The sequence below is a fragment of the Streptopelia decaocto genome (assembly GCF_964273445.1).
Source record: "Streptopelia decaocto genome assembly, chromosome: 18".
NCBI classification, from domain to species: domain Eukaryota; kingdom Metazoa; phylum Chordata; class Aves; order Columbiformes; family Columbidae; genus Streptopelia; species Streptopelia decaocto.
Window position 1 is genome coordinate 1,610,388 of NC_138673.1, and position 17,113 is coordinate 1,627,500.

Genomic DNA, 17,113 nt, shown 5'->3' on the forward strand with positions numbered 1-17,113 from the left:
CACATATTTCCCTGACATGTCTCCCTACTATAAATACTCCATCCTTCTGGTAGAGAGAATATGGAATCTATGTGTGTATATATATGTTCTGGATGCATCTAGAATCCTAAATGCCATTTTTCTAATATTGTGTCTTTAATGGGAATTCACTGACTAGGTGCATAAAAGGCTACAGAAGATGACAGTTTCACTGTGCTCAGTTTTAATACAAAGAGTACTACGGTTGCTAAGAGACTGATACTTCAAGTTTGGAAATCTTGAGCCACACTAGATATATTATCTTGGCAAATTGGACTTTCTGAGTTGGCAGCAAATGGAAAAGAGTAACTTTTAAAAATAGAGATAATTTAGATGACGTCAAAGACATCTGGTGTCCTTTTCTAGAAATGTGAGACTGATCTATTTTGCTTATGTGTATAAATCACCCTGCACCCAGTGTGGTGTTTTACTTATGCCTGCGGTTGAGTCTGGTTTCTTAATACATTCCCTTTATGTTTAAGATGTTTAGCCAGGTATATTTGGAATGAATTGGCTTTATGTTTACAACAGATACTGCCTGCGTATCTTGCAGAATCTTTGTGCAAAGCAGCACCTCATAGTGCCCAGAAACACCCACCAGGATCTGCAGTGACTCAGGGGACAGTCACTTATTTACCTTGCTGGGAAATTCGCTCCCTCACCCCCACACGGACCCTTTGGTGCAGACTCAGAGCTGCGCCGCTGCGGACTTTATTCCCACCTTGCTAAAGGGCCCTCTCACCCTCACTCAGAATTTGGTGGGCGCAGAGAAAGGAGGGAGGTGTGGCTGGGCTTAATCGCGCCTTCGCATCCCTAATGCGTTTTGGTCTTGGGAAGTGCCCGTGCTCCTGAATGACAAGGAGGCTTGGAGCGCCAGCTGGGAATCAGCTGAGGACTCGCTCCTGTCGAGAGGCGGCGGAGAAGGAGCGAGGGAACCGGAGAAAGGGCTCAGATGGGCAGCATGAGACTGACGTGAGAGAAAGGGAATAAATGAGAAGTTAATCAAAGACGGCGAGTGGGAGGAGATGGCAGCGGGTTGTCGGGGGAGGGTGATGCTTGTGTAGCGAGCGCCAGGGCAGGAGTGATGCAGCCTGGGGAAGGGAGAGAACTCCGCGATGCACATGAGGAACACGGGCAAGAAGAGGGTCCAACATCTCCCAGAGGGTTTTCCAGGCATCACTTGTATTCCGGTAGCATCTTTCCTAGGGATTCATCACCTGGAGTCACCCAGATAAGGCATAGCTCTCTGTCATCTGGTTGTGATGCTGGGGAAGGCTATTCCCCCGCTTCAGGTGTGGTTCTGCCTCCCAGACAGAGACGGATGGCCAGGCATATTTCATTTCTTAAGCTTCATTTCTCCATAGTTGGAAGGAACACATTTGAATTTTAATACCATCTCTGAAAGGCACTGCAGCCTATGCACTTGATTGTGTGTTCAGGTTGTGAGATTTTTATGTTATTTTTAGAAATGTTCATTTGTTCCAAGGACCAGCAGATACAGAAATGGCCACTGAAATGTGGACACGTGATATATTTTTAAAGTATCAAGTGAACATAGAGTGAAATGGTGATAAAGGCAGGTTACATGTTTTTTTCAAGCTTAGATAACAAACTTTAATTGTATGTCAGAAGTCATTCAGGTTTGATATCATGCCAGCTAATTAAACCCTCCTCTCCAAAGAGACTTACTGTACTTTCAGCTGTTCTCGAGAACAAAAAAAACTCTCATGTTCAGTGCTCACGCTGACATTCATTGGAACAGGAGCCAACACATGGGCAATGGGAGCTCTGATCAAACCCTTGTCTGGTTTGACTAGTGTGAACCAGGTTTGTTTCCCCCAAAAGCGATAGGAGGGAGAGAGACAATGTCCGCTGTCCTGTCACCCTGTGTATCTGCTGTCACCAGCTTTGGTGGCTTCTCTCTGTTTAAATTTTCCTTGATCCACGAGACATGAACCCTGCTGTAGTTTTTCTTTCACCTGAGTCATCTCCTTGGGTGTCTAATCATTATGGTCCTTCCATACCACAGGGCACAGTTCATGGACGGACAAAGGTGTGGACTTCGGTCAGTAGTACGCTGTTCCCCCCAAAATAAAACAGGATCTACAGAGGTCCTGCAACCCCAACCAGCCTGGGGTTCTGTGAGCACCTCTGGGATTTTGGACAGGATTTAGGAAGATGATTTGTTGGAGTTTCACCCTGACCCCTGTAGCAACTCCCCTGACAATTCAGCAGGTTGCAGACCCACTCAGGAGCAAATTGTCATCTGTTTGGTGTGTGTCTGTGGGCACCCTGGGCAGGCAGAGCTCCCGATATGGTTTGTGTTTGGCAGCCCTGGTCTAGCACAAAAAATGTATCAATGAGACAACAACTTGGGGTCAGCAAATGCAGAATAATAGAGTGTGTACCATACGCCAGGACGTGTGGCTGGATGCTGCCTGGAGATAAAGACCACAACGATTTCCATTCCCCTCCCATAGATCTTAGTAGAGTATCAGAACAACTTCTGCTGTTACAGATGCACCTTCAGCCAGAGAGAATGAAAATCTCACATGATGTAGCTCCAGGGTAAAATTCAGATTTTTTGAGTGATTCGCAGTGAGTTTTCTGCATAAGGAGATGCTTCGGAATTGCTAAGAAAAGTGCTGAAGCTTTATCAGTTTTGCATACAGGCTGCAAGCGTTGATGTGGTGTTTTGGTGCTTCCTGTCCCTAAACGAGTGTGTTCCAATGATGCTTTGCAGGCACGTTGGGAAAAGCTTTCTTAAATTGCTTTATACTCTGTAAAGCAATAAACTTGGACCAAAAAGTATGGAGAGAGCTGGGGAGCTCAAGCTGATTGTAATTCTTCCAGTGGAAACATTTTCCATCAGAAAAATGCAGATTTGATTACATTCCCTGTTGACAATAGCCTTTTCAACTGAAAATTATAGAAGAGCTTCATTTCAGTAATGCTGAAATATTTTGGTTTGAATTTACAGTTTCACTTTTTAAAATATTAAATAACACGTCCGTGAAATATCAGGAGTTCACTGCGGTGAAGCCTTTTCTGGAAACAATTCCTGAACAGGAATGACAGATGAGCTTGGGGTTGTTACACTGCAAAGCCACCGAAAGAAAAGCAAACTGAAGGACAGATTATTGCAGTATTTTCCTCACCTTTCTTTTGGCCGGGAGATTTGAAATTAACTCTTTAGATCCATCGTGGCCTGATCGCAGCTTAGGAAGAGGTAATGCACAGCTGAGCTGCCCAGAACCCACCCAAGCGCAGGATTGTAATTTACCACCCAGCAGAGCTCACGTTTCGGGCAGCACCGCCACCACATCCCTGCTGCCCGCATCCCTCCTGTCTGCATCCCTGCTGCCCACATCCCTGCTGCCCGCATCCCTGCTGCCCACATCCCTGCTGCCCGCATCCCTGCTGCCCGCATCCCTGCTGCCCGCATCCCTGCTGCCCGCATCCCTCCTGTCTGCATCCCTCCTGTCTGCATCCCTCCTGTCTGCATCCCTCCTGTCTGCATCCCTCCTGTCTGCATCCCTCCTGTCTGCATCCCTGCTGCCCGCATCCCTCCTGCCCGCATCCCTCCTGTCTGCATCCCTCCTGCCCGCATCCCTCCTGCCCGCATCCCTGCTGCCCGCATCCCTGCTGCCCGCATCCCTGCTGCCCGCATCCCTCCTGCCTGCATCCCTGCTGCCTGCATCCCTCCTGTCTGCATCCCTGCTGCCTGCATCCCTGCTGCCTGCATCCCTGCTGCCCGCATCCCTCCTGCCCGCATCCCTCCTGTCTGCATCCCTCCTGTCTGCATCCCTCTTGTCTGCATCCCTCTTGTCTGCATCCCTGCTGCCCGCATCCCTGCTGCCCGCATCCCTGCTGCCCGCATCCCTGCTGCCCGCATCCCTGCTGCCCGCATCCCTGCTGCCCGCATCCCTCCTGTCTGCATCCCTCCTGTCTGCATCCCTGCTGCCCGCATCCCTCCTGTCTGCATCCCTCCTGTCTGCATCCCTCCTGTCTGCATCCCTCCTGTCTGCATCCCTCCTGTCTGCATCCCTCCTGTCTGCATCCCTGCTGCCCGCATCCCTCCTCTCTGCATCCCTCCTGTCTGCATCCCTGCTGCCCGCATCCCTGCTGCCCGCATCCCTCCTGTCTGCATCCCTGCTGCCCGCATCCTTACTGCCCACATCCCTCCTGCCTGCATCCCTGCTGCCCACATCCAGTGCTGCTCTGTTGCCATTCTCCTTTCCTTCTCCTGCAACGTACTCTCCCATCTGTCTGCATTACCGAGAGCTCCATTTTATCTTGTCTTGCAATCAGCTTCCTTTATCTGATGGCACTTCTGAGTCTGGTTGGGCAACCCAGGGAATTTCCAGGGTAATTAATCGGTGTCAGCGGGGGCAGCGGAGCATTGGTGCTGCAGGGCTCGGGTAATGAGGAGTGAGGAGCACAGCCTGGCTCTTCTGTCAGGTTCTTACTGGTTTCCCAGGGATTTGTGGCCATATGAAGATCACCTTGAGGGAAAAGTGCTCAGCAGAGTTTGGAGACTATAGTGATTGCTGGCCAGAGAAGGTACAGAGGTACCCATTTTTACTGTGCAACTGCGAGTGAAAATAAGGGGGAAAAAATTGGCCCAAACCAAGGGAAAAATAAGAATTTACTTCACTGTGTTAGAGTTTGAGTTTCCGTGAATAAATAGCAGAAATCACTATTTGTCTCTGGCACTCAGGCCAGTACAGCATTTCTGGTGTTCCTGAGTGCTTCCCAGAAAGTTTCATTTCAAAGTGGAGCTGGCTCTTTAGTTTTCCTCCTTTTGAGGCAGGGTCGTTGTTTGTAGGATGAAGCTCCTATTCCTGAGCCTTGAAACAGTGAAGAGGGAGAGCTGGAGACGGTGCGTTAAGGTCAGATTTGGTTTGCTGAGTTCTTGTGCACTAGATACGCTCTCAGTGAAGCAATTTACGTGTTATAATCACTTTGGCTTTTAGAGAGAAAAACTGTCTTTTTCTGGGATGGAGTTGATACTGGGACTTGGGGAACAGGGTGTTGGTCTCTTCTCCCAAGTAGCAAGTGGTAGGATGAGAGGAAACGGCCTCAAGTTGCTCCAGGGGAGGTTCAGATTGGATATGAGGAAAAAATTCTTCCCAGAAAGGGCTGTGGGGCATTGGAACAGGCTGCCCAGGGCAGTGCTGGAGTCACCATCCATGCAGGGGTTTAAAAGGCATTTAGACGAGGTTCTTAGTGACATAATTTAGTGCTAGAGTTAGGTTATGGGTGGACTTGATGATCCCGAGGGTCTCTTCCAACCGAAACAATTCTATGATTCTATGAACTTTGAACAGCATTAAATCATTGGCACAGTGTGGTCCTTCTCAGGGGGAGTCTCTCACCTTGGGTGGTGATACCAGAGAAACAAGTGAAAAAATAAATCCAAGGGCCAGGTGATAAATCTGCTGATTGGAGAGGGACAGGGGGATGCTGAAGGTGTTGCTCCCATCCCACTTGTAGAAGTCGGTGGAAGAGCAACGAGCAATATCTCACCATGGGCTTAGAGCTGCCTGGGCTCATCTGAGCAAACCCTGCCAGGGACTGAGATGTTTCTCTGGTCTTTAGTACAACTGTAGTAATGACACATTAAGTTGGGTTTAATGTGCCACTGGGTAGCCATGTGGATGTTAATTAAAGGCAGAGGGACTGGGAAAGCAATTGAACTCCAGTAAAACTTGCCTTGGGTACCACCTGTCCTGACTCGAGGGTCATTTTGCGGTGGGAAGAAGGATGTCAACTTGTTATCCTTGTCAGAGCCGACTCGCGGAGTGTTTGAGATGCTTCTAACAAATGGGGCTCTGCGCAGCTGTTTCCAGGACTTTATTCTAAATGGCAGGTACCTACGTTTGAATATTGAGCAGTAAATTTCCAACAGAGAATGCTTAAAGTCTAATTAAACTACCTTTGCAAAGTCTAAGAAAAGAGCTACAAATGCCGGGAGACGTTCTATTTCCTATGTAGTTATTGCCAGACAAGGCTGCAGAATGAAACTCTCATTTTGGTGCGAAATGAATGAAGACTGTTCTAGCAGTAAGTCAGTACAGGATGCAAATTCTATATATTTATGTATATGTATAAAATGGGAAGCTATTATCTCTTCAACATTAATACGAGTCGTCCCTAAGCAATCTCGAATTAAATCACTCTCCTTCTCCGAGATGCGCCAGGGGAGGGTTCTGAGCTCATTACCTATTTATGTCCGGCAAATGTTTCACTTCTGATGATGAATGGAGTATTGATGTCAATAAACTAGCTCCCAGATATTACAGGTTTATGTCTAGGCAGCTTAAAAAAAGGTTGTGTAGTTAAACAATTCTGTCCATGGCTCAGCAGTTCCCAGGAGAATACATCCTGTGCAGGAGGTGCTCTGCTCTAGTGTCATGAGATGGAAAATGTTTTGTGCCTGTTGTATGTGAGGGTGAGGGAAGGATGAAGATTTTTTTTCCTAATAAAAAGAATTAGTGAAAGAGGAGATGGAGGTTTCTTTGGAAAACAGCGGAAATATGTTCTCTCCTTATTCGCTTTTTTTACAACATGTTCTTAGGTTGTAAACAGAAGTTGTAGCATGTATCTTAAATTTATCTGCTTTCATAGCGGTGATTTTCATTCTTAGGGGTGGCTTTTCCTTTTTCCAACACCATCCCAATGCTGCTGTTCATAATAATGACTTGTTTGATCATGGATGCTCAAAAGAAGACCCACTTTATAAGGCATTTGGTTGAGACTGGGGAACCACAGAGCCAAGGATGCAGCAATAGAGCAAGAGGACCAGAGATCTGAGCGAAGTTTTCAAACAGGGATTGGCAGATGGGGATCCTGTGTCCGTGATTCCTCATGTAAGAATTAACATGAAATCATCGTTTTTGCTGACTGCTGCAGTGTGCACTGATATACTTGGAGTGAAAATTTTCTTAGCAGGCGGAGGAGTAGTGACGTGGGCTGGAAGAAGTTTCTGAAGCCGGTTCCTACTGCTAGAGATGACTCGGTGACAGAAACTAAAGCTGCCCAGGATGGGTCAAGCCCCATTTTAAAATGCTGTAGTTGTCATTCACCTCTGAAACTTTCTTCGGCTTGTCAGGCTAAATTTACTCATGTCCATTTGTTCTTAGAAATTACTCTTCACCTGAAATAGTTTTTCTCTGTCCCTGGGATGTCCCCTCCATCTCCCTACCGTCCTCAGTGCATCGCAGGTGGAAATCAAAGCACATCCATGAATAGTGTGGCCAGCAGGACCAGAGGAGCAATTGTGCCACTGTACTCAGCACTGGGGAGGCCAAACCTCAAATCATGGGTTCAGTTTTGGGCCCCTCACACCACGAAAGCTTTTGAGGTGCTGGAGCGAGTTGAGAGAAGGGAACGGAGCTGGTGAGGGGCTGGAGCACAAGTGTGATGGAGCGGCTGAGGGAGCTGGGGGGTTCAGCTGGAGAACAGGAGCTGAGGGGAGACCTTCTGATCTCTGAACTGCCTGAAAGGAGCTTGGAGCCAGGGGGGTCGGGCTCTGCTCCCCAGGAACAAGCGCCAGGAGCAGAGGAAACGGCCTCAAGTTGCGCCAGGGGAGGGTGAGGTTGGATGTGGGGAACAATTTCTTCCCCAAAGGGCTGTGGGGCATTGGAACAGGCTGCCCAGGGCAGTGCTGGAGTCACCATCCCTGGAGGGGTTTAAAAGGCATTTAGATGAAGTTCTTAGGGTCATGGGTTGGTACTAGAGTTAGGTTATGGTTGGACTTGATGATCCTGAGTGTCTCTTCCAGCTGAAATGATTCTATGATTCTGTGAGCTGAGTCCTGCTCTTCTCTTGCAATTTACATCCCCTCTGACCTCTTCCTCACTTCTTTCACTCTGAGTCCCTCCTTCACTGCTCAGGACCAGCCTGTACCTTTCTCGGGCACAGAGAACTTGATTATTCTGCATCATTTATAGGTGAAAGCCACAGCACAACATCTCCAACCCCATGCATCCTTTTGCTGGTGTCAGGAAGAGCTGAAGGAGAGCCCTGCTTGTCTCCTGCATGAAATTCTGCTCATGGTAGGGAAATGTGTAGGAAAGAGTAGAAGTTGTTATTTTGCCAAATTCCTCTGTGGAGCATAAGTCCCCGCTGGATCCAGATGGTGCCGCAGGGCCCTCCGAGTAAATATCCTCCAGTATTCCCAGTCCAGTTCTGTTGCTGGTACTAAAAGCTTCTGTTTAAGAGAGTATCCAATAGGCTTTGTCTTGTGCATTTATATGGTAATGGGATGTTGGTTACTTGGCAAGTGTGAAAAGTGTTTGGGAACATAAGCACAGGAAATGTCATTTCCACAAATCATTTTTTCCCGGGGAAGCAAAAAAATACAATCTTCCAAATTATGTGTGAAAAAGTCCCTCTAAGGAAAAACAAGATGAGGCACTTAGTTTTGAGGCAGACTTTTCTGAGCTGAGATGCATCGTCAGGCTGACTAGCACTGATTTGCTTTGCCCACTCAACATAACTGTTTCTATCCGAGCTGCCATAGCGCCGAGGCTGCTGTTAAATCCGGGGGGTTCTGCCCCATTTCCAGCTGCATGTTTTTGGTGACGCTGACAAGACGCTGCAGCCGTTCAGGTGGACGTGGCTCCGGGTTGCAGTGACGGGGTTTGATCTGGGGCTGCTGAACTGCTGAGATTGAGAACAACCAGATTAAATATTTTGACACTTGCAATTGAAATACGCTGGAGGGAGGGCATTTCTATTAGATGAAAAACGTAGCTATTTTGACACTTTATTGCAATTTGCAGAAAAGAAAAACAACAAGTGTAAGAATAGCAGATGGAGGGATGGAAATTTCCATTTTTTTAAAACACATATAGTAGTTACAAGACTCACTTAACAGTTCACTCAAGGACGTGCTATTTGCAGCTTTTAGATCATTCAGTTTGTACTTTGGTGCCCAAACCCACAATTAAGTGAATGAGATGACTTTCAAGATTTCGGGTGGTGGTATTTCTTCTTTTATCGTTCTAATGAAAATAACCATATAGGACTCTGATTGTAATTACAGTGCACTGTGGTAGTTACTGTGTAATTACAAAATGTACTATGGTGGTATTGTATTTATACCCAGTGAACTAACCTGAAACCATCTGCAGCACCCGAAGGTAACCAGTGGACACTCTCAATCTGAATTTATTTCCCAGAGAATCATGATTCATTCTCATTCAGGAAGCAAAACAAGAAATAATGATGGTTGCCTCTAGTTACCAGTCGGAGAGAAATCATCTGTAAATAAACCTGCTACTGAGCTGGGAGAACGGATGAGCCAGGGAAGGGAGCGCAAGGTCGGTTCTCAGTGCTCCGGGAGTGCAGGGATGTTTTTGGAGTGGGCACGATGTGAGCAGGTGGGTCAGAACGTTGTTGCCTTTGGGTTTTCTGGATGCAGATGGAGAGAATTAAGGACTTTCTAAGCCGGGTGGCAGGTCCAGCTGTGACAGCGGTCTTGCTTTGTGCCCTTCAGAAAGGTAATTAAAAGGTTGTCCAGAGAGGTGGTGACTGAACCATCCCTGGAGACATCCCAGGCCAGGCTGGACGGGGCTCTGAGCAACCTGAGCTGGTGAAGATGTCCCTGCTCATGGCAGGGGGGGCAGTGGGGCAGCTGGGAAGGGCCCTTCAACCCAAACTATTCTGTGATTCTAAGAAGAAGTAATCATCCATTCTTCCTTTCTCTCTTTGCAGAGGAGTGTGGGGTAACTGGACAGCCGTGAGCTCCGGAACAGGGAAGCGGGAAGGTGCAGCTGTTAAATGTGAGGAAAGAGGAGGAATTAATTGCAAGCAACCTCCCCATATGCAGCTTTTGAACTCTCAAGTAATTCTGAGAAATGAGTGCTGTGCTCTTGGCTTCCGTGGAACATAAATCCTCACCTGGGGAAAAACCCGGAGCTAAACTTGCCCAAAAAACGTTCCTTCAGAGCCAGCCCAGCAAACGTGCCCTGGCCCTCCTGCTCCAAAATCTTGTCCCTTTCACACAGCTCTCCTTCCTTCCTTGCTGGACTTTTTGTCCTGGCAACTCTGGAATTATTTGGGAATTTAATCAATGTTGTATCTACTCCCTCTTTGAGATCACTAATGAAGATGTTAGTTAGGAAGGGGCCAGATGCTGATCCCTCCTCTCCCCGTGTTCTCTCGAAGGCTGTTCAGCACTAAGCATCGTGGATGGTCCATCTGACAAAGGCTCTTTGCAGCAGCATTGCTGCTACTGTTTGAATTCATTCTGGAGTGGGATGGTTTAGCGCTGCTGAAGTCACTGGCTGTTGGGTGACACTTTTGTGCTGAAATCAGCTTGTATAGAGGGGCAGTATCGCTGTTCCCAGGGGCTGGAGAAACTGAGGCACAGAGAAGAGCACTCGGGTCCCAGCCTGGGCTCTTTGAGAAGTGACATTTCCTGATGCCATTTCCAGTGCCATCACCACCAAAATGGGCCACTTTCTGTCCTCTAAACCTTTCTATACTTTCTGTTGTTTTCTTCCCTTCTATACTCTAATATAGTTCTGTGTCACCTTCCTATATTTGAGAGTAAAAGTAGATACTATATAGCGGGAAGGGGAATAAATACTAATATCTGTTAATGTCCCTAGGGAGGTGTAATTTGAAAATAAGTGCTTGGTTCATGTGGAGGGCTGGGCAAGGGGAACAGCAGCTGCTGGGGCAGCATCGCTTCAACACCCACTCCCCCCATTATCTTTGTTGTTCATTTGAAGACAAACCAGGGCTCTGCTTTTCTTGACCGGGGTAAAGCATCCCCACGCAGAGCAGCTTCCAGCCAAAATGGAAGAGCTCTCAAAGCTTCCCCCAAGTCCGGCCAATGTCTTTGTTGAGAGATTTACTCCACGGACCACACACCAGGAGCATCAGTTGCCATGGTGACTTCTTTGGGGAAGTCAGATGGGGAAAGTGCTGATGTATTTTTAGCTTTGGGTAATGAAATTTAACAGCTGGAAATCAAGGTGAGGGCCAGCCAGGTTCATGGACCGGTGTTTGGGACCAGTTGGAAGAGCTGGTGCGGCTGGATTTGGGGAGGATGCTCAGAGCTGTGGCTAACACTGTGCAGGGTAGTGCCCGCCTGGGCATCGGAGGAGAAGGGATCACTGTAAAGCAAATCTGATAAGAAGGTGGTGATACGTGTAAAAATAAAGAGGAGGCGCTGACTGAGGTCATAGCTGCTTCGTGTACTGTGTGTTCAACCTATAAATAGCTCTTCAAATATACCTCTGCACAAGTGGTATTTATAGAGTGATGAGTGAAAAAAATAAACCTCCATTTGGGGTCAGGAGTTGGTGCGTGAAGGATGTTTTAGGCTTGGTCAACAGTTCAAGTTTCTGAGGGGTATGGAATAGAGCTGGACCCCAAATGTGTGGGGTTGTCTCCTCTGATCGAGGCTTACAGGTTGCGCTGATGTTAAATGCGCCTTCTGAAATGGGTGTATCTGGAGAGGATGCTCCAGATGTCTGGCATTCAGACATCCTACAGCAGAGCCTCTGCACAGACATCATTTACTCGTGTAATTTGGATCAGTCTAACTTGCGTATAAACTTTTCCGAAGGTAGACTCATATTTTATTTTCTAAAATACTTTCTCGGCTCCCTTGCAATATTTTTCACTCTTTCGTCTTCTGCTGTGAAAAGTTTATTTTAAAATTAATTGATTTCGATGTAATATTTACTGCACTTTAGCTTTCAGCACAGCGTATGAAAATAGATTTCACTACAGCTGGCAGCGCCTAATGGGATTCGTTCCTACTCCAAAGGTTCTTTGCATTATGTACCGACGCTTCCAGCCGGGTTTGCTTTGAACAGCCTCACCACCTTTTCATCTCACCAAGCTCACACCAGTTTTGAGACGACATGAAGCATTTCAGTTTAAAGAAGCCACAAGCTGATGCAAACCTGAGCACTAGATGTAAATATTACGGACCTGGCCCAATATTCATTGGAATTAATAGGCTCTTCCCTTTTTGCGTCAGTGGGCTTGTTGGCTGGATTAAAAATTGATCGGATCTCATTATGATAAGCAGATGGTGACGATGCAGCAGTGGGTCATGGCGATGCCCCGACACGTCACCAGGGTGTCACACATGGCAGAAAGCAGCCCGTGGAAATAAGAATAGGTTTTATTAACACACTGGTGTTGTCAAGGGAGGTGCCGAACTTGGATGTGGGGTGGTTTAGAAGCAGCCTTTGAATTGTAAAGCTGTAAATAACCTGTCAGCAAAGACGTCACTGAGATGGTTTCCTGCTGGGTTGTGATGCTCCTGGCTTTTTCCTGGGGGCACCGAGGACCATCCATCATCTTTCATGTGGCCCCGGTGCAGGGGCTGTGTCTCCATACAGGAGGTGACGTCCTGGAGACCATGGCAGGACTGAGAATATTTTCTTATCTGAGCATCAATGCCTGAATTACCCAGGGCTGCATCAACTTTTCCCATCCAATCTATTTCCTGATAGAGAATAGAATATTTTTTAATTATAATAATTCATTTTTTTTTCAAAAAAAAACCCTGCTGAGTTTTCCCTCCCACTTCTCCAATGAAATGTTTTAATGTGAAGCTTAAACTCCTCTGAGCGAAGCTGCAGCAGGGCCCAGCATGCTGGTTTTTCATATATATCCTCCCTCCCAAAAGAGAGATGCTGAAGCATCCTGTGTTTTCCTCTCCACAGCATGCTGCAAAGACCACCTAACCAAAACTAAGAAATCAGCGCCTCTTTCTCTCCCCACCTCCAACCAAACCTTTTCAAGTGAACAGGCTCCCAGCTGCTTGGAATGTTCACATTTCTCTGTTAGGCATTCGCAACAGTCAGAACGGGGAGGTCGGCGGTGGCGCCTCCAGCCGAGGGGTCTGTGAGGAGCAGGGGACGTGCGAACCCGCGAGGCGGCGGGTGCGCGGGGCCCTTTGGTGCGATGCCCGGGCTGAGGGTGGTTTTTAAACGCTGGACGGGGGATACCCCAAAATTAAAAAGCCAAACAAAGTCAGAAGTCAGAAGCTAATCCAGGCTGGGGAAGAATGATGGAAGCGATGCCTTAGATGCTGTCAGCATTTTTATTGATCTGAGGCTGTTTATTGCTGTAAAACAGTTATAAATAAGAGAAAAGCTATGGAGAGGAGTGAGCGATGGAAATTGCACGGGTGCGGTTTAAAAGATGTACGTCTGCTTTTATCGGACGAGAGTTTTGGCCGCAGAGCTCTGTGCCCTGCAGGGGAGGCAGGGAGCACCCGGCTGCTCCTGCTCACGGAGTTTTGTTGGAGAAAGTTAGAGCTTCTGGGACATAAAATATAAAAAACCTGCCTTGCAGACACGCTGAGGGGCGGGGAGAAGGGCTGCTGGGGTTGGGGTTTGCTCTGCAGCGTATGCAGGGAGATTTTATTGCAGGTCAGGCTGGTTCACCCAGAGCAGTGCAGGGCAGATGCTGCAGAAATAAGCGGAGTTCAATGTGTGATGAATGAATAATTTTGTGGTGGTGTCTAGCACAGAAAATAAGCAGCATGTGTGTGGATGCTGTTGCATTTATCTGCACGTGGAGCTGTGCGTGTGTGACTGCATAGACACAAGTATATATATGTATATACATATGTGTATGAACAAATTATTACATTGACTTGAAATGATCAAATATGCACCATTAATGTTAGAAAAGTCACTGTCTGCTGCTTCTGTGTCCCATGTGTGCAGATGGAGGGGGTCGGGCTCTGCTCCCAGGAACAAGCACCAGGAGCAGAGGAAACGGCCTCAAGTTGCGCCAGGGGAGGTTGAGGTTGGATGTGGGAACAATTTCTTCCCCAAAGGGCTGTGGGGCATTGGAACAGGCTGCCCAGGGCAGTGCTGGAGTCACCATCCCTGGAGGGCTGGACAGACGGACATGAGGTTCTCAGGGACATGGGGCAGTGCCAGGGGTGGGTTATAGTTGGACTCAATGATCTTGAGGGTCTCTTCCAACCAAAACAATTCTATGATTCTGTGATTTTGTGCATTGACCAGGGAGTCTTCCACCATAACAACTCCTCTCTTCTTCCTTCTCCTTTCCAGAAATCCGTGAAGCGTTCCGGGTGCTGGACAGGGATGGGAATGGTTTTATATCCAAGCAGGAGCTGGGCATGGCGATGCGTTCCTTGGGATACATGCCCAGTGAGGTGGAGCTGGCGATTATCATGCAACGCCTTGACATGGATGGTAAGTCTCCATTGTTGGTTCTTTGTTACTGGTGGAGGGGGGATTTCCCAGAGCATTGTAACCCATGATTTTGGCTCAAATAATTTACGATCACCAAAAAAGGTCTGGAGAGGAAGCTGTGAAACTTTGCCTTTCACCACAGAAAGGAAAGGGCAGACAACTGTGAGCCCTCAACCTCTTGTAGATAAACCTGCCCCTCGGGCAACGTACGCAAGCGAAATGGAGCATCTTTTATTTGACCAGCTGATACAGCTGGGTGAAGCCAGACCAGCTCTTGCAACCTTCCTTTTCAAAGCTGCAAATGGTCTTTTGTAAGGCTGGTGTAACCTTTTTTTATGCATTCCTTGCCCAGTGATGCTTACTGGGACGTGACATGAGCACCCAGCCAGGCAGAGCTGCCCGGTCCTGTGGCCTCACCACTTCTTGCAAGTAAAAGATGCTGTAGATGGGAGCTGTACTGTGTCATCATGAAGTGTTGATAGTTTTTGAAGGAGAAGTTTAGAAGGGTGGAATAATTTTGAGCAAAGTCCTGCTGTGAGAACTCGTCAAACAATTACTAAGAGGTAATAAAAGAAACAGAACCCACCATTAACGGGAAGAGAGAAATGCAGCATCAGGATGCTTGGAGCCAGGGGGGACTTTTTAACTGCTGCAAAGCTACAATCAGAGCTGATCGTGATGAGCGAGCTGTCTTTAAAATGTCCTTGGTCAGAGCAGGAAGGGAGACTTTCCTGATGACTGAAACGTGCAGGGAAGCTGGGATGTGGATCCAGCCTTCTCCCTCCCTTCCAACAGTACCTGGAGTGCATTAAGGGAACTGTGACCAGCAGGTCAGGGAGGTTGTTCCTCCCCGCTCTGCTCTGCCCTGGGGAGGCCACATCTGCAGAACCAGGTCCGGTTCTGGGCTCCCCAGTTTAAGGACAAGGAATTACTGGAGAGTCCAGCAGAGGGACACAGAGATGCTGAGGGGTCTGGAGCATCTTTGTGATGAGGAGACACTGAGAGAGCTGGGGCTGTTGAGCTGGAGAAGAGAAGCTGAGAGGGATCTGATCAATGGGATCAATAGCTCAGGGTGGGTGTCAGAGGATGGACCAGACTCTGTTCATGGTGCCCAACGCCAGGGTGAGGGGCAACGGGCACAGACTGAAACACAGGAGGCTCCATGTGAACATGAGCAGAAACTTGTTTGCTGGGAGGTGCCAGAGCCTGGCCCAGGCTGCCCAGAGCGGGTGTGGAGTCTCCTTCTGTGAGACATTCAAACCGCCTGGACCCACCTGTGTGATCTGCTGTGTGACCCTGCGTGAGCAGGGCTGGGCTGGGGATCTACAGAGCTCCTGCAACCCAACCAGCCTGGGGTTCTGGGATTCTGCATGCGGCCAAAACAGAGTGGAAACACTGTGCAGTTGTTTGAAGTGATGCCAAAGCAGAGTGCTGGATGCAGCCCCGGTCTGATGGAGGATGTTTGGCAAGGTGATGTGATGCCAGCCTCCTCAGTGAGGCAGCTGAAAGCTGATGGGAGATGGTGGCAGCAGGAGCGAAGCTCTCCTACCTCCCCAAGGATATCCAAGTCAAATGTCCACATGGGATGAACAATACAACTGTATTCAGCAGGTGACAGGGGAAGTGGGGAATCATAGAATCATTTTTGTTGGAAGAGACCCTTAAGATCATGGAGTCCAACCATAACCCACCCCTGGCATTGCCCCATGTCCTGAGAACCTCATCTCCATCTGTCCAACCCTCCAGGGATGGTGACTCCAGCACTGCCCTGGGCAGCCTGTTCCAATGCCCCACAGCCCTTTGGGGAAGAACTTGTTCCCCACATCCAACCTCAGCCTCCCCTGGCGCAACTTGAGGCCGTTTCCTCTGCTCCTAAGAGACGAACAGACTCTCAACCTGCTCAAGGGTGTTCAGCATCACCCCTGAAGCAGGGAGCCAAAGCGATGCAAAACTTGGTGGATAGAGAAGATCAGTTGTTGTAATGATCTCATTCCTTACAGAAAAGAAAAAAAAAATCCATCACTTTAAAAAGCATTTTCTCCAAAAACTATTGTTTCTACCTTGAGTATTGTTTGCACTTTATGTTCTGCTGGCTTTTCCCAGCAGACCAGGTGATTTGTCTTTAGGTTTTGCCAAGGCCAGGCTCAGCATGGTGCCAATTCATGGGGTCTTTTACCGAAACTCTGGGCTTTTTAGGAAAAAGAGTGCTGTGGACTTGGCTTCCAGTTTTGATTCTTCTCCAGTTGTTCCCTGACTCTGGGTCTCACAGACTTGAGACTTTGGCACTTTTTCCTATACACTCCTAGCGTGCAGGGACTTGTAATGGGAGAGGTGGAGTTAAAATGTAGAGTAATGGGCTGCAGATGGAAGGTGTTAAATTCCTGTTTGAGCCCTTTCAGAAAGCTCGGTGTGTTTTCTGCAGAGATGGGCTGTGATTCTCCACCTCGTGCAGCTCAACAGTTCCAAGAGCTCCAAAGATACAGCCCAGTTGTGCTGGGTGTTTTTATTGCTCTTACGTCTCAGCTGCCTGTTGTTGAAATATTTTGAGCAGACAGTTTAGGGGCTGGACACAAGTCTGTGCTATGTGAAGGTCAGATGGGCCATACATTAAAAAAAAGACAGGGTAATGGGAAATTCCTTAGGCACTGAGCAAATAAGGGAATATTGTTTGAAAGATTTACCTTGCCTGCAAATTGAATTAATGCTATTTGGCTTGAATTAATGCTATATGTCTTGAATTAATATCTTACGGCTTATGGCCACTTTTCCTCCGATGGATTGTCTTCATTTTTTTCTGGGATTTAATTTGAAATATGCTGTGAGAACCAGCAATAGCTTCCTCCTTCCTCTCCCAATGTGCGTGATCATAATTCGGTAGCAGGGCT

The 17,113-nt window shown here is 47.8% G+C and overlaps 1 protein-coding gene across 1 annotated transcript in view; it reads left to right on the forward strand.

Annotated features, from left to right (window-relative positions):
• The window catches only part of CALN1 (calneuron 1), a 110,465-nt gene that overhangs the window by 26,389 nt on the left and 66,963 nt on the right, over positions 1 to 17,113 (forward strand). The window contains exon 2 of the mRNA XM_082068609.1: positions 14,085 to 14,228. Within this exon, the coding sequence (XP_081924735.1) occupies positions 14,085 to 14,228 (144 nt within the window). The remainder of the gene's footprint in view (positions 1 to 14,084; positions 14,229 to 17,113) is intronic.